Below are 16,726 nucleotides of genomic sequence, written 5' to 3'. Positions count from 1 at the left end.
TTAACCCTTTTTGTCCCCTTTGCTTCAGTTATGTTGTTTATGTGGATAATTTAGAGCTGATGTTTCTGGGGAAATGTATTTTTAAATAAAAACTTTTTTAAAAAAATCATTAAGTGAGAAGCACTAGGTTAGCGGCTGTGAGAGCACTTAAACACCTCAGGCAAGAGGCTCCTGGGGCCAAATGGGCTCCTTTTGAGACAAACTCCTTGCACTTGAGGCAGCTCATGGGTAAGAATCAAGGACCCAGCTGTACTAACCCAGAGGTGGGACTAACCCCATGAGATGGTGCTGCCCAGACTCAGCTTGCCCAGTTAACTGCAGTAAATAGGTATGTTTGTTAAAACGGACCAGGTAATTTTTTACACGCTGGCTGTCATTTAGTGGTGGTTGTGAAAAGCACATTTTAGAGCTGGTGTATGGTAAGCACCAGAAGCACACACGTCGCCTACCTTGTTCTAGCTGTTTGCTCATAGGAATGTCTTCTTGTCCTGGATTCCTATGGCATTCTGTGGTGGGGCAGCTCCCAACAAAATACACCCAGACAGGCTCAGTGACAGACGGACAGTGCCAGGTCCTCAATTAATATATGTAGACTGAACAGAGGGACCACTGATGCCCATATTGATTTCTCTTCACCCAGAGTGCTAGAGGGACTTTTCTGGTGCCACCCTGTGAGTTGGGGAGGCGGAAGTGCTGATGTCAGTCCTGGCATAGGTAGGTGCTGGGGGTATGGAAGTCTCTAAGATAGACAAAAGTCCAGCCTTTGTGCTGACAGTCTAGTCAGGGATCAGCAATAAATGAGATAAGTAAATAAATGATAGAGTAGGTTAGATAGTGATAAGTGCTAAAGGAAAAAAATGGAGCAGGGAGGGAAGAGGAAGTTGTGTGTGTGGCAGGTGGGGAGGGGTTTGTCATTTTAGATAGGGAGATCAGAGAGGGCCTTGCTTGAAGATGACATTTGGGTGAAGACCTACAGGCTTGAAGAAGGGAGCCATGCAAATACATCAGGGAGAAAAGTGTCCCAGAGAGACCAGAAAGTGAAGGAATCCACAGGTAGAGACCCTGATTGGACTTTTAGCTTCCAGAACTGAGAGGAGATAATTTCTGTTCTTTCAAGCCACCCACTTGTGGTATTTTGTTACAGCAGCACTAGGTAACTAAGACAGAAGGTATTACAATATTCCTTGCATAGGGTGAGTGTGGTGGTATCGGTGGTTAGAGGTGGTGAGACATAAATTCTAGATAGATGTTGAAGGTAGGACTGATAGTATTTTTTGATGAATGGGCATGGAGTGGGAAAGACTCAAAGGGTGTTTGACCTGATTAACTACAAGAATGGAGTTACCATGAACTGGGATGGGGAAGATTATGAGAGGGACAGGTTTGGAGGCAATATCACAAACTTAGTTTTGGACATGTGTTGGTAATGCCTATCAGACATCTATATAGGCTGGTAGGTAGGGAGTTGGTTATATAAGTCTTAAGTTTAGGAGAGAGGTCCAGGCTGGCTATATCAACTTGGAAGTGACACAAAGATGATATTTAAAGCAGTGAGACTTGGCAAGATCACCTAGGAAGTGAGCATACATAGAGGAGAGGTCTATGAACCTTGGAACATGCTAAAATTGCATATTCTTGGAATAGGAAGGAAGGAAAGCTATTCTTTTTAAATTTAAAATTGAATAGTGTGCACTGTAGTGAAAGTTTAGCATAACTAATGACATCTTCACTGACTAATTTGTTAGTGAGCATTTGTTAGGACAGACTATTCTAGGATTCAGTGAGAAGTATAATTACATGCCATTAATAAATACTCATGAATCTGTTTTCTAAAATAAATATATTAATTTTCTATTTATTTTAAAAGCACAGTTGTTATCTTTTCATGACTGCCTTGTGTATATAACAACCAACGTATATTTCAGAAATAGAATTCCTGAGACTATAAATAAGGACTGCGAAGGCACAAACCACTTAGCTAATTTGTTGTGATGTGGGTTTCCATTCTAGGCAGTGGGTTTGTCATCTAAGATTAGAGACATCTGGAGTTTTAAGGGAAGCTGAAGAATGAACCTTCTTGTTTCTCTTAGATTCTGAATGAGCCAGATCTTTTTGAACTGATCATGCTAAAAAATTTGGACTGGAAGGGTTCTTTCTGAATCAGACATACAAAAAGATTGTATGAAGACTGGAGGGGCCTTTGAATCATTGGCCTGTTCTCAATCCACCACTTCCAGACTTATGTTATGAAAGGAGTTACTTACTCTCCTTGAGCCCTGGCTTCCACATCTTCAAAACAAGAAAGTTAATATGCCTCTCCTGAGGTTGTTGGAAGGATTACCTGGGGAAGAAATATTTGTGTTAATACATAAATTTTAATAAAGTCTATGGTAGAAATTAAGCATTCAATAAATAGGAAATATTGGTTTGTAGACACCCAGAGGAAATATCTATAAAGGTATTGGAACTAATTTTTAAAATATTACTCAGCACATATTCCTTTTATGGCACCAGTAGGAGTAACTGACAATATTATTCCAAGTTTCTAAATTATATTTTGAAAATTTATATATTTGTAATAAAAAACTATGTACACTCTACAAGTCTACCACACACAACAGGTCTTTTACTTAAAATTGGAAGAAAAAATATATTCAAGGCTAATGAAAAATGAAGTTGAAGAATAAAAAGGAGTGCTTTAGTATTGGGGAGGCAAAGGGATTGCATTTCTAGCCTGGAAATTTGCATCTCTGAGATGTTAAATGTACATAGGGTTTTCAGTGACTGATTTTTTTGGAAGTAGATCTTCAGACTTTTCTCGGAAGCACCTCTGAGTGAAAGCAAATCGCCAACAACTGTTTGCATTGCCCCAGGGCCCCCTAAAGAGTATGGTAATAGCAAATGCAGAAAGCAGCTATTCCCCAGGAGTGAGGAAGAGTAAATAAGGAGAGAACTAAGGGTTTAAAAGAACCCTGACCACACCGCAAGGGCTAAGATTAAGACCTCATTGAAGAGAATATGGCTGCCACAGAAATTTACAATCTGCTGGTGGCAAAGAAATTTCCCAGAGGGTACAGACCGGAGGTGGTCTGCAGGAAGGGATTGTCAAGTAGCCAGGAAACTTGCTGAAGGGTACGGGCAGGCCAAGATTATTTACCTACCTACACACAAACTCACCCGTTGCTGTCAAGTCAATTCCAGCTCACAGCGACCCTATAGGACAGAGTAGAACTGCCCCGTAGGATTCCAAGGCGTGGCTGGTAGATTTGAACTGCCGACTTTTTGGTTGGCAGCCGAGCTCTTAACCACTGCACCACCAGGGCTCTAGCTGGGTGGTCCAAATCTTCATTCCTGAAAATCCTGAGTTTCCAATAGTCTGATTTTTTTATTTTTTTGCCTGCTTTATTTTCCCATTAACCGTTACTATTGGACATGGAAATATCAAAGGCATCCCAGAGAGTCCCCTGGGTACCAGCCACAGCCCTCCTTGACTCCACTGTGTACCAACAACCCAACTTTCTCTTGGTAATCAGAATCAATCGCTTCAGCTAGTAGAGTGACCTTTTTTTCGTTTTGGTTTTTGTTCAGTGGCATGAGGATTCCAAAATGTCCGGGTACCTGTCTCATGGTCATTATGTTTCCCGACAGAAGCATTCTACCCTTGGGAACTAAGTTCTGCAAACCAGCAGGTCTTGTAGTTGCCGGGACTGAAGTAAAAAAATTATGGGTGGATATAATAGTGAGAGGAGCCTCTTCCATTTCCATCACTTGATTTCTGGGCCCATGTAGTCTGACTTTGGGAGAGACAACATAATGATTCAAAGCATATACTGAACCCTGTAAAACAGAACCCCATCTATTCATGCATGACATTGTCTCTCAATTGCCTTGACTGCTCTTCAATAAGCTCTTCCATCTTTCTATTAGGCCAGCCACTTCTGGGTGATGGGATATGTGATAAGACCAGTTAAGTCAATGGACATGAGTTTCTTGAGCAGAAGTGATGCTGTACAAAACCCCGTGATGGTGGATTACACATTCTGTGTACCCATGGATGGTGGTTCTGGCAGATGAATTATGGGCAGGGAATACAAATGCATATCCAGAATATATGTTGCAGTTACAGTGAGGATGAATCTATTACCATGAGGATGAGTCTCTGCCCCCTTCATAATGGAAGGGGTTCAGTGTTATCAACCTGCCACCAGGTGGCTGGCTGTTCCCGCTGGTTAACAGTGCCATGTTGGAGGATTAGTACTGCTCTCTTCTGTTGGCCGACTAGGCACTCAGCAGTAACAGTAGCCAGGAATCCTTTGGTAAAGGAAAGTTTATATTTTTTACTCCATCCCTGCCACCATGGGCATTTTGTTCCATTGAGCAAGCGATGGGATGTCTACGGAAAGGAACTATCAGGTATCCACAGAGTGTGTCATTTTGCCTGCTATGTTATTGAGCACTTTCTTTGCAGCAGATACTCTTTGATGAGCATGCACCTGGGGTCCAAACCAAATCCAAATCCACTTCTGTCAAGTCAGTTTTGATTCATAGCGACCCTGTAGGACAGAGTAGAACTGCCCTATAGGGTTTCCAGGGCTATAAGTCTTTACAGAAACAGACTGACTCATCTTTCTCCTGTGGAGCAGCTGGTGGGTTCTAACCGCTGACCTTTCAGTTAGCTGCTGAGTCCTTTAAGCTAGGATACAAATATCTTTTCAGTCTGTGCCCATGCTAAAAGATTCATCCACAGGACTGTTCCTCAGATTTTCTTGTCACCAGTCTCCTAATCTTGGTTCTTCCACGTTCTTGACTATCCAACCAAACCTCTAGCAATTGCCCATTAATTAGTGTAGACTCTACTTCTGACCATCTGTCAGTCCAGAAAAGGTGGACACCCAGAGGTACTGTTTGAAGGTATATTTACTGGGAGAGTTTTCCTTCACTGCCGTCCTTCAGGGTCATCTCTGAGTGGGGCCATAGTTCTATAGTTACCAACCTTCTGGCAGCAAATCCATCTGTTAACCAGGCTTGAGTTTTTTCTTCCTCAGTCAAGTGGTTGTTGGGAACTTCCCATGAGGCCATAGGTGTGGACTGATGGGGAGGCAATGCAGCCCAAGTCAATGTTAAGAGTCTGAACTTACTTTCCTTCTGCATGAGCCTGGTCCTTTACATGATGTTTCCACTTGAGGATCGATTGTAGCTGCACATGCCTAACCTTACAATTTGGTCAGTCAGTTAAAAGTCAGTTCATCATGTGAAACTCAGGCCATATGGTCACCTAATGACTCTTGGTTAGGCATTTAGTCTCTATCAAGGCTCAGTAGCAAGTAAAAAGCTTTTTCTCAAAAAGAAAATAGTTGTATGCTGAAAAGCACATAAGATTCCCTTCAAAATCCTAGAAGTCTATGCTATGATTTTCTTAATGGTGCTTCCAGAGGCTCCACAGATTCCTATTTATCATAGACACTCCAAGTGTTATTGTGTCTGTTGTATCCTGATGTCCAAGTGGGAGAGCAGCTTACTCTGTCTTCAATACACAGCACAAAGGGATCTTATTTGGTAACTGCTTGCTCTGAGTAGGCCTGGTCTAATTCAGTCACGTCTAAAAGCTTGGGTTAGTTTGGTTCACTGAAATTGCAACTTTTAATTTTCAGTGTTCATTAATATTGACAAAATGTACTGAGTGATTTGGGTAAAATTGGTGAAATTTGAGTTGGGCCTTGCTTGAAGAATACATATGATTTTTTAAAAATAATTTATTTTGAAATTTCAAATCTACGAAAAAAGTTGTCAGAGTAGAACTAAGAATTCCATGCCCCCCTTTTTTCATTGAGACTTCTCAATTCTTAACATTTTATCATATCTGCTTCTTATCTCTATCTCTCTTTCTTCTTTCTCTTTCTCCCACCCTCTCTGTACACACACACATACACACACACATTCACACTCACACACACACAACTCGTCTTTTTCAGAACTTTTTGATAGCAGGCTGCAGGCATGATGCCCGTCATTCCTAAGCCCTCCAGTGTGTTTTTCTCAAAAAGAAGGACACTCTCCTACATAATCAGAACCAGCATATTACTCTCCAAATCAGAAAATCAACATTGACACACCACCACCATCCAATCCACAGACCATTCAAGTCGTGCCAATGTAATTTTTTTTTTTTCCTTTCAGGCCGAGAATCCTATCTAGGAATTTGTGTTGTCTTTAGCTGTCATGTCTCTTCATACACCCTCAATCTGGAACAGTTCCTCAGTCTTCTCTCTTTTACATCCTCATTTCTTTTTTAAGGGTACAGACTTTACATTTAATTGAATGTCCAGCTCTACCCAGATCCATCTGATGTTTCCTCATAACCAAACTCAGGTAGTGTGTTCTTGGAAGGATTTAAAGGAGCAAAGCTGTCCTCTTCATAGTGCATCAGATTTAGAAGGTGCGTGTTGTCATGTCCTCCCATTGGTCTTTTGAATTTGACCTTATTGTGTTGGTGTCTGCCTTAAATTTGCCATCCCCCCCCTTTGTAACAGAGCCCCGGTGACACAGTGGTTAAGAACTCAGCTGCTAACCAAAAAGTTGGCAGTTCAAATCCACCTTGGAAACCCAATGGGCAGCTCTACACTACCCTGTAAGGTTGCTGTGAGTTGGAATTGACTTGATGGCAATGAATTTGGTTGTTCTGTTTTGTTTTTCCCCCTTTGTAATAAATTATTACTTTGTGGGGAAGTATTACAAAATTCCTTTTCATTAGCAAACTTTCACTGACCAACCTTAGTCACCCCTGACAGCTCTCACCTAAATCAACCACCTCTATGCTGGTTGCCAAATGGTGATTCTCTGTTTTCATCCTTCGTCATTTTTAAAGATGTTCAATGCAACAAGCATTTATTGAGGGGATTTTATGGGCCAGATACTTGTCGAGGGCTATTCAGGGTTTGAGATCTTACCCTGTTTACAAGCTAACAAGTTAATTTATTACTGTTTCATGACTGTTGGCAGAAAACACAAGACTTCTGGGTCAGAGACAAAGAAATTTATTATCATGGCAAAAACAGTAGCCAGAGCTTTATGTTCATTTGTGTTGGTTCCTCATGCCTCCCAAGTCCCACAGGGGATGACAGAAAAGACTCATCATGGATGCCTGTACACATAGTCAGTTGCAGTCCAGAAAAGGAGCCCTGAGCTTGCAGGATTCACTACGCTTATAGTAAGCAGAAGCAAGCCTGCTTCTTGGCAGTGGGGAGGAGTTACCTCATCCTTCAAGGTTTCTCCTTGCAAACACAGCCCTGAGAAATGGCCTGGAGGAAGAGTAGTCAGAGCTTTGGATTCTTGGCATGCTAAAAAAGAACTTGCAGGGAAACTCAGGGCCCATAGAGATTGCCTCTCCCAATAGTACTGTGTTAGTGAGAAGGATATAAGTTTGTAAAATGAACTAAACCAAAACTAAAATAACATTTTCTGTGGAAAACAACCCAGAAATTTTAGTTGAAATTGAGATGTACAACATTGGCAATGCTTCCCCACCACATTCTGATAATGCTGTTGCTTGCCACAAGTCTGCCATCATTATAATATTGATGACTGCATGGGAGGTTAGTTGAAAATTTCATGACATTAATTAAAAACATTCTTTTGAATGTTAAGAAGTTTTTTTTACTTTAAACTTAGCCTTCCATAGTTGAATATAGCTATGCTTTAATAGTTTTTCCCAAACATGCTTCTAAATATAGTAGTGGTTGTAGTAACAACAGCCATTACAGCAACAATAAAACAAAACTAAGCTAAACTAAAAAACCCAGTTGCTATCCAGTTGATTCCAACTCATAGTGACCCCACGTGTTGCAGAATTGAATTGCACTCCACAGGGTTTTCAAGGCTGTGACCTTTTGGAAACATATTGCCAGGCCTTTCTTCCAAGGTGCCTCTGGGTGGGCTCAAACCACCAATCTTTGGCTAGTAGTTGAGCATGTAACTGTGTCTCTCCCCCAGGGACTCCTGTGGCAATAATAATGAGTCACATATCTTGAGGGCTTACTATATGACAAGGACCGCTGGAAGAACTTCTAAGTATTAGCACACTTCATACTTAACAATAACCCTATGAAATATGCACTATTATTTTCCGTAAGAAGAAACTAAAACACACAAAGGTTAAGTAATTTACCTCAAGTCACATAGCTAGAGTATCAGTTAGGATGCTTTCAGGTACCGTTGAAAGAAATCCCTAACCATAAGTACTTTTATTACCTGACGGTACAGGAAGACCAGAAGTGTGACAGGTCTCAGAGCTAGCCGAATCAATGATACAACAAAGTTGTCAGTCAAAATGTTTTCCATCTTTTTAAAAGTTCATCATCCAAGTGCTGGCTTTGCCCTCTGGCTGGCCCCTCTCGTGGTCACAAGTTGACTGCAGCAATTCTTAGCATCAGATCCAGGCATAGCAATGTCCACAGCCATGAAGGAAACCTCTCCTCTGTGTAAAAGGCTTTTCCACAGGCTCCCCGGCCTTACCTCATGTCTCATTCTCCAAAAAGGGGCTACATGCTCATTCCTAAATATTCACTGCCAAGAAGAACAGGATCACCACGATGGGCTTAGACTGGACGGGGCGATCCTTGGCACTGGGGATATGGTCACCCTCCCCTCAGTTCTGTGGGGCACAAAGCCGAGACTCTGTCAGCAAACAAAGAAGAGGGGGATTGCATGGGGTGCCTACCACCAGTGTCTGCTCTACCTGGTCACTGAGGAGCCAGGATGGAAGCACAGACACTGCACTTAAAAGTCTGATATTTCTATTTGGGCTTTTGTGGCTCTCTTTTTTAGCTGATTTTTAGAAACACATAGTTGTGGTAAGTTTGTTCACAATGACAGAGACAGTACATCCAGAAAATTGGCCTTCTGATTACTCTGACATGCCTGTCATTAGAGGTCTGTAGAAAGCATTTACAAATACTTGTTCCTGGCCTATACAGATTTTTTTAGGAGTACAGTTCGAAAATCAAATACAGTATTAGATTATGATGATCTTAAAGAAGCAATGCTCAAGTTTCTTGGTTTTAGGACTCATTTATATTCTTAACAATTATTGAGGACCTCAAAGAGCTTTAGTTTATGTTGGTTATATCTACCGATATTTACCATATTAGAAATTAAAAAGGAAGAATGAAAAATGCATTTATATTAATTTAAAAATAACAATTATAAACCAATTTTATGTTAATAAAAATAGCTTATTTTTATGGAAAAACAACGGTGCTTTTCAAAACTTTAATGGGAAGGGTGGCATTGTTTTACATTTTTGCAACTCTCTTTAGTGCCTGGCTTAATGGAAGATAACTCAATTCTCGTGTCTGCTTCAGTGTTCAGTTTGTGGTGCATTCATATAACCTGTAGCCTCTAGAAAACTCCACTGTACACTTGTGATAGAATGGTAGTGGAAAAAGCAAATAAAATCTTAATATTGTTATGAAAATAAGTTAGACCTTGTGAATTTCCTGAAAAAGTATCTGGGAACTCCAGTAGCCTTCAGACCATACTTTGAGAACCGTTAAAGTATTTCTGCTTGATGTACCCATTTGTAGCTAAGGATGTTAAGAGAAGGCACTTATATTGATCATATCTCAGAAAATGAAAATAAGATTTCTGTTGAGCATCAGCGGAACATACAGGCAATCTGATAATCCTGCACTGTCCTGGTGAAAAACCTAAACCACAAACTGATAATTCAAGAAGGTTTCCTTACTTCATCAATGCCTTAATCCGTTGTTGTTGAGTTGATTCCAACTCATAGCCACCCTATAAGACAGAGTATACCTGCCCCATAGGGTTTCCAAGGAGCGCCTGGTGATTTGAACTCTGATCTTTTGGTTAGCAGCCGTAGCTCTTAACCACTACGCCTCCAGGGTTTCCTCACCAGCGCCATAGAATATTTAAAATTTAACATGATTTACATAAACATATTAGCACTAACAGATAATTTAAAGAAATAGCTATTAAATAAAGCAATTTCATCTTTTTTTTTTTCCTAGACTTAACATTTCAGATGATTTAAAGATTGGCTTTTTCACCACAGACCATGCTACTCAAACAGATCCCAGTGAAATTTTGCCAATGAAAGAGTTGACCTCGACTACACAAGGGCTAGTGAAGGTAAATTTGGATTTATTTTTTAAACTTCTGAGATAAGTTTTGGTATTTGTTGTCTTTATGTCCCCTTCATTGACAGAATTGAAATCCTTAGCATTCATAAAATATTAACATCTTTGACAAACAGAACTAGATGACATTGTGTTTTAAAAATTATTAATATAAGCTACTACTTGTATTTATGTCCTAGTTATATATATGTTAACTTGCTTAGTGAAGTATTTTGTTACTCTCCTTTGAATTCTTTTGACATTTTTGGCATTTTCTATTTATGATTCTTTTCTAAAATTATTAAAAAAAACTTTTTTGGTATGTACAAGAATGTAGAGAATAATATAATGAATAACTATAATAGCCACCATACGGCTTTGTCAAAGTTTAACATTTTATCATATTTCCTTTGGACCTTTTTTTTAAGAAACATAACATTTTATATGCATTGGATATCAAGAGCTATTATTAAAACTTCCAATCAGTAAAACTGTCACGTAGGGTAGCATACTAGTAAAAATAGTCTTGTGTACTTTGATTTTGTTTTCTTTTAACAATATAATTTGGAAGTCATCCCATATTGGTACATAAAGAGTTTATTTATTTCACAAGACTTGTATTACATTTTGTGAATGTACATCATATCCCCCTATTGATGGACATTTTGGTTATTTCTAATCTTTTACTGCAATGAATAATCTTGCACATACTCTTATGCCAATAAATCTGTGGAGTAAATTCTTAAAAGTAGAATTTCTGAATCAGAGGATGTGTGCATTAGTCATTTTTAAAGATGTTCCCAAATTGCTCTGCAAAGAGATTGTACCAATTTACACACCCACCAGTAACTTTTGAGAGTATCTCTTTTTCCTACACATTTGTCAATTTATTTAGGCCTTCTTTTATGCCTTCAGGAAAGGTTTTTTTTTTAATTCCCTTGCAACTAGGTGCGATTAAGCTCTGCTCAGTAAAATTTAGATGAAAAAGTTTTGTGGTAGCTTTTGGAAATAAAGACACAGCTCACATGCACCCTTTGCTGCTTCCCTGGCTCCTTCCCTCCTTTCCTTTCTTCTTTCCTTCTTTGGCATCACCTTTCTTCTTTACTTCTCTGTCTGGAGCGTGGATACCACCACTGGATATGAGGTTGAGGCAGCACACAGCAGAGTAACAAGGTAGAAGAGCCTTGGGTCATGTTTACACTGACTGCCTACCCAGATTTCTAGTAAAAGAGGAATAAAATTATTTCTCATTAATGCTTCTGTTATTTGAATTTTTTAATATATGTGTGCAAATTCTAATATAATATGTTTAAATTAGATTAAGGACATTTCCTTCTATTCTAGTTAATAAGAGACTTTTTTTTAAACATCATGAATGATTGGATTTAAATGCTTTTTGTGGATTAGTTGAGATGAACATAGGTTATATGGATTTTCTCTTTTATCTGGTGATGTGAAATATATTTATTGTTTTTTGAATATTAAACCATCCTTGAATTTCTGGAATGAACTCAACTTGATCATAATATTTCTTTTTCCATTTCTCCATTTAGTTTGCTATTATTTTATTGACGATTGTTTTCCATCTGTGGTCTATGTTTTCATCTATGTTCATTGTGTTCCATCTATGTGTACATAGAGGATATTGTTTACATTTATCTCCTCTCTTTTTTCTTGATGAATCTTGGCAGATTATCTATTTTATCAATTTTTTTCAGAGACCCAACTTTTGTATTCATAAATCTTCTCTATTATGTCATTATTTTCTACTTCATAAATTTCTTTTCTTTATTATTTAATTTGACTCTACTATCTTTGGGTTTACTCTGTTTTTCTCATTCCTTGAGATGGAACTGGATTGCGTTGCTCCATATTTTGACAACCCAACTACGTTGGCTTAACCAAAAAACCAAGAAGTCTAGAATTGGATAATCCAGAGTTAGGGCAGTAGCTCTGTGATGCCATCGATGTACCAAACTCGTTTCATCTTTTCAAATCTTCACCCTCAGCGTGTGGCAACCCAAATAGGGCTAGATCCTCTAAAGGTGAAGCCATCACTGGTTATATCTTGGGATTTAAGACTGTACTTGATCCAGAGTATTTTTCCATGGCTTACCAACATAGTACCATTCATGAAATGGCAACTTGGTATAAAGAAAGAAGTATGGACTCCTAAGTCAATCATAACTTTGTTCAAATCTTGGACCTTCCACTTACTGGCCGTATAATGTTAGACTAGTCATTTTTTTTTTTTTTAGTCATTTAGTCTCTCAGTCTTGATATTCTCATGCTAATTAACACATTCCACAAAGTGTGTTGTTGTTGTGTTGTTAGGTGCCGTTGAGTCGATTCCGACTCATAGCGACCCTGTGCACAACAGAACAAAACACTGCCGGGTCCTGTGTCATCTTTACAATCCTGTTATGCTTGAGCTCGTTGTTGTGGCCACTGTGTCAGTCCACCTCATTGAGGGTCTTCCTCTTTTCCGCTGACCCTGTACTTTGCCAAGCACGATGTCCTTCTCCAGGGACTGATCCCTCCTGACAACATGCCCAAAGTATGTAAGATGCAGTCTCGCCATCCTTGCTTCCAAGGAGCATTCTGGTTGTACTTCTTCCAAGACAGATTTGTTTGTTCTTTTGGCAGTCCATGGTATATTCAATATTCATTACCAACACCACAATTCAAAGGCACCAATTCTTCTTCAGTCTTCCTTATTCATTGTCCAGCTTTCACATGCATGTGATGCGATTGAAAATACCATGGCTTGGGTCAGACGCACCTTAGTCTTCAAGGTGACATCTTTGCTTTTCAACACGTTAAAGAGGTCCTTTGCAGCAGATTTACCCAATGTAATGCGTCTTTTGATTTCTTGACTGTTTCTTCCATGGCTATTGATTGCGGATCCAAGTAAAATGAAATCCTTGACAACTTCAATCTTTTCTCCGTTTATCATGATGTTGCTCATTGGTCCAGGTGTGAGGATTTTTGTTTTGTTTACATTGAGCTGCAATCTATACTGAAGGCTGTGGTCTTTGATCTTCATTAGTAAGTACTTCAAGTCTTTTTCACTTTCAGTGAGCAAGGTTGTGTCATCTGCATATCACAGGTTGTTAATGAGTCTTCCTCCATTCCTCATGCCCCATTCTTCTTCATATAGTCCAGCTTCTTAGATTATTTGCTCAGCATACAGATTGAATAGGTATGGTGAAAGGATACAACCCTGATGCACACCTTTCCTGACTTTAAACCAATCTGTATCCCCTTGTTCTGTCCGAACAGCTGCCTCTTGATCTATGTAAAGGTTCCTCATGAGCACAATTAAGTGTTCCAGCACTCCCATTCTTTGCAATCTTATCCATAATTTGTTATGATCCACACAGTTGAATGCCTTTGCATAGTCAATAAAACGCAGGTAAACATCCGTTATAGAGGCAGGACCCAACTGACATCGGCAACGATATCTCTGGTTTCCATGTCCTTTTCTGAAACTAGCCTGAATTTCTGGCAGTTCCCTGTCGATATACTGCTGCAGCATTTTTTGAATGATCTTCAGCAAAATTTTCCTTGCATGTGATATTAATGACATTGTTCTATAATTGCTGCATTTGATTGGATCACCTTTCTTGGGAATAGGCATAAATATGGATCTCTTCCAGTCATTTGGCCAGGAAGCTGTCTTCCATATATCTTTTTTTTTTAAATAATTTTTATTGTGCTTTAAGTGAAAGTTTACAAATCAAGTCAGTCTGTCACACATAAGCCTATATAAAAAAAAAAAAGCCTATATGCATCTTACTAAAAACCCTCTAGTCTCTCCTTTCGTGACCGTTTTGCCAGTTTCTAACCCTCTCTGCCCTCCCATGTCCCCTCCAGACAGGAGATGCCAACATAGTCTCAAGTGTCCACCTGATACAAGTAGCTCACTCTTCATCAGCATCTCTCTCCAACCCATTGTCCAGTCCCTTCCATGTCTGATGAGTTGTCTTCGGGAATGGTTCCTGTCCTGAGCCAACAGAAGGTCTGGGGGCCATGACCACCGGGGTCCTTCTAGGCTCAGTCAGACCATTAAGTCTGGTCTTTTTATGAGAATTTGGGGTCTGCATCCCACTGTTCTCCTGCTCCCTCAGGGGTTCTCTGTTGTCCTCCCTGTCAGGGCAGTTATCAGTTGTGGCCAGGCACCATCTAGTTCTTCTGGTCTTAGGATGATGTAAGTTTCTAGTTTATGTGGCCCTTTCTGTCTCTTGGGCTCATAGTTATCGTGTGACCTTGGTGTTCTTCATTCTCCTTTGATCTAGGTGGGTTGAGACCAATTGATGCATCTTAGATGGCCGCTTGTTAGCATTTAAGACCCCAGACACCACACTTCAAAGTGGGATGCAGAATGTTTTCTTAATAGAATTTATTTTGCCAGTTGACTTAGAAGTCCCCTTAAGCCGTAGTCCCCAAACCCCCACCCTTGCTCCACTGACCTTCGAAGCATTCAGTTTATCCTGGAAACTTCTTTGCTTTTGGTCCAGTCCAGTTGAGCTGACCTTCCCTGTATTGAGTATTGTCCTTCCCTTCACCTAAAGTAGTTCTTATCTACTAACTAATCAGTAAATAACCCTCTCCCACCCTCCCTCCCTCCCCTCCTCATAACCACAAAAGTATGTGTTCTTCTCAGTTTATACTATTTCTCAAGACCTTATAATAGTGGTCTTATACAATATTTGTCCTTTTGCCTCTGACTGATTTCGCTCAGCATAATGCCTTCCAGGTTCCTCCATGTTATGAAATGTTTCACAGATTCATCACTGTTCTTTATTGATGCGTAGTATCCCATTGTGTGAATATACCATAATTTATTTAACCGTTCATCCGTTGATGGACACCTTGGTTGCTTCCAGCTTTTTGCTATTGTAAACAGTGCTGCAATAAACATGGGTGTGCATATATCTGTTCGTGTAAAGGCTCTTATTTCTCTAGGGTATATTCCAAGGAGTGGGATTTCTGGGTTGTATGGTAGTTCTATTTCTAACTTTTCAAGAAAAAGCCAGATAGATTTCCAAAGTGGTTGTACCATTTGACATTCCCATCAGCAGTGTATAAGAGTTCCAATCTCTCTGCAGCCTCTCCAACATTTATTATTTTGTGTTTTTTGGATTAATGCCAGCCTTGTTGGAGTGAGATGAAATCTCATTGTAATTTTGATCTGCATTTCTCTAATGGCTAATGATCGTGAACATTTCCTCAAGTATCTGTTAGATACCTGAATGTCTTCTTTAGTGAAGTGTCTGTTCATATCCTTTGCCCATTTTTTAATTGGGTTATTTGTTTTTTTGCAGTTGAGTTTTTGCAGTATCATGTAGATTTTAGAGATCAGGCGCTGATCAGAACTGTCATAGCTAAAAACTTTTTCCCAGTCTGTAGGTAGTCTTTTTACTCTTTTGCTGAAGTCTTTGGATGAGCATAGGTGTTCGATTTTTAGGAGCTCCCAGTTATCTAGTTTTTCTTCTACATTCTTTATAATGTTTTGTGTACTGTTTATGCCATGTATTAGGGCTCCTAACATTGTCCCTATTTTTTCTTCCATGATCTTTATGGTTCTAGATTTTATGTTTAGGTCTTTGATCCATTTTGAGTTAGTTTTTGTGCATGGAGTGAGGTATGGGTCTTGTTTCATTTTTTTGCAGATGAATATCCAGTTGTGCCTGGATCGTTTGTTAAAAAGACTGTCTTTTCCCCATCTAACTGTTTTGGGGCCTTTGTCAAATATCAACTGCTCATATGTGGATGGATTTATGTCTGGATTCTCAATTCTGTTCCATTGGTCCATGTATCTGTTATTGTACCAGTACTGGGCTGTTTTGACTGTGGCAGTATAATAGGTTCTAAAATCAGGTGAAGTAAGGCCTCCAACTTGTTCTTCTTTTTCAGTAATGCCTTATTTATCCAGGGCCTCTTTCCCTTCCATATGAAGTTGGTGATTTGTTTCTCCATCTCATTAAAGAATATCGTTGGGATTTGGATCAGAATTGCATTCAATGTATAGATTACTTTTGGTAGAATAGACATTTTTATAATGTTAGGTCTTCCTATCCACGAGCAAGGTGTGTTCTTCCACTTTTGTAAGTCTCTTTTGGTTTCTTGCAGAAGTGTACTGTAGTTCTCTTTGTATAAGTCTTTTCCATCTCTGGTAAGATTTATTCCTTAGTATTTTATCTTCTTGGGGGCTACTGTAAATGGTATTAATTTGGTGATTTCCTCTTCGATGTTTTTTTTTGTTGGTATAGAGGAATCCAACTGATTTTTTTTATGTTTATCTTGTATCCCGATACTCTGCTGAACTCTTCTATTAGTTTCAGTAGTTTTCTGGAGGATTCCTTAGGGTTTTCTGTGCTGCATCCGTTTTTGGAAACATCTCAATTAATAATCCGTCAACTCCTGAAGCGTTGTTTTTTGCCAGTGACTTCAGAGCAGTTTGGACTTTTTCCTTCAGTACCATCGGTTCCTGATCAGATGCTACCTCTTGAAATGGTTGAACACTGACTAATTCTTTTTGGTATAATGACTCTGTGTATTCCTTCCATCTTCTTTTGATGCTTCCT

At 39.4% G+C, this 16,726-nt stretch overlaps 1 protein-coding gene across 1 annotated transcript in view; it reads left to right on the top strand.

Annotated features, from left to right (window-relative positions):
- The first annotated feature begins 4,389 nt into the window (after positions 1–4,389).
- Positions 4,390–16,726, top strand: part of C4H10orf67 (chromosome 4 C10orf67 homolog) — a 156,044-nt gene continuing 143,707 nt past the window's right edge. Inside the window, exons 1-2 of the mRNA XM_023548734.2 lie at positions 4,390–4,413; positions 10,003–10,149. Of these exons, the coding sequence (XP_023404502.2) occupies positions 4,390–4,413; positions 10,003–10,149 (171 nt within the window). The remainder of the gene's footprint in view (positions 4,414–10,002; positions 10,150–16,726) is intronic.

Source organism: Loxodonta africana, chromosome 4 (genome assembly GCF_030014295.1).
Source record: "Loxodonta africana isolate mLoxAfr1 chromosome 4, mLoxAfr1.hap2, whole genome shotgun sequence".
Taxonomy (NCBI): domain Eukaryota; kingdom Metazoa; phylum Chordata; class Mammalia; order Proboscidea; family Elephantidae; genus Loxodonta; species Loxodonta africana.
The sequence above is the reverse complement of the archived record's forward strand: the minus strand, read 5'-3'. Positions and strand labels throughout refer to the sequence as shown.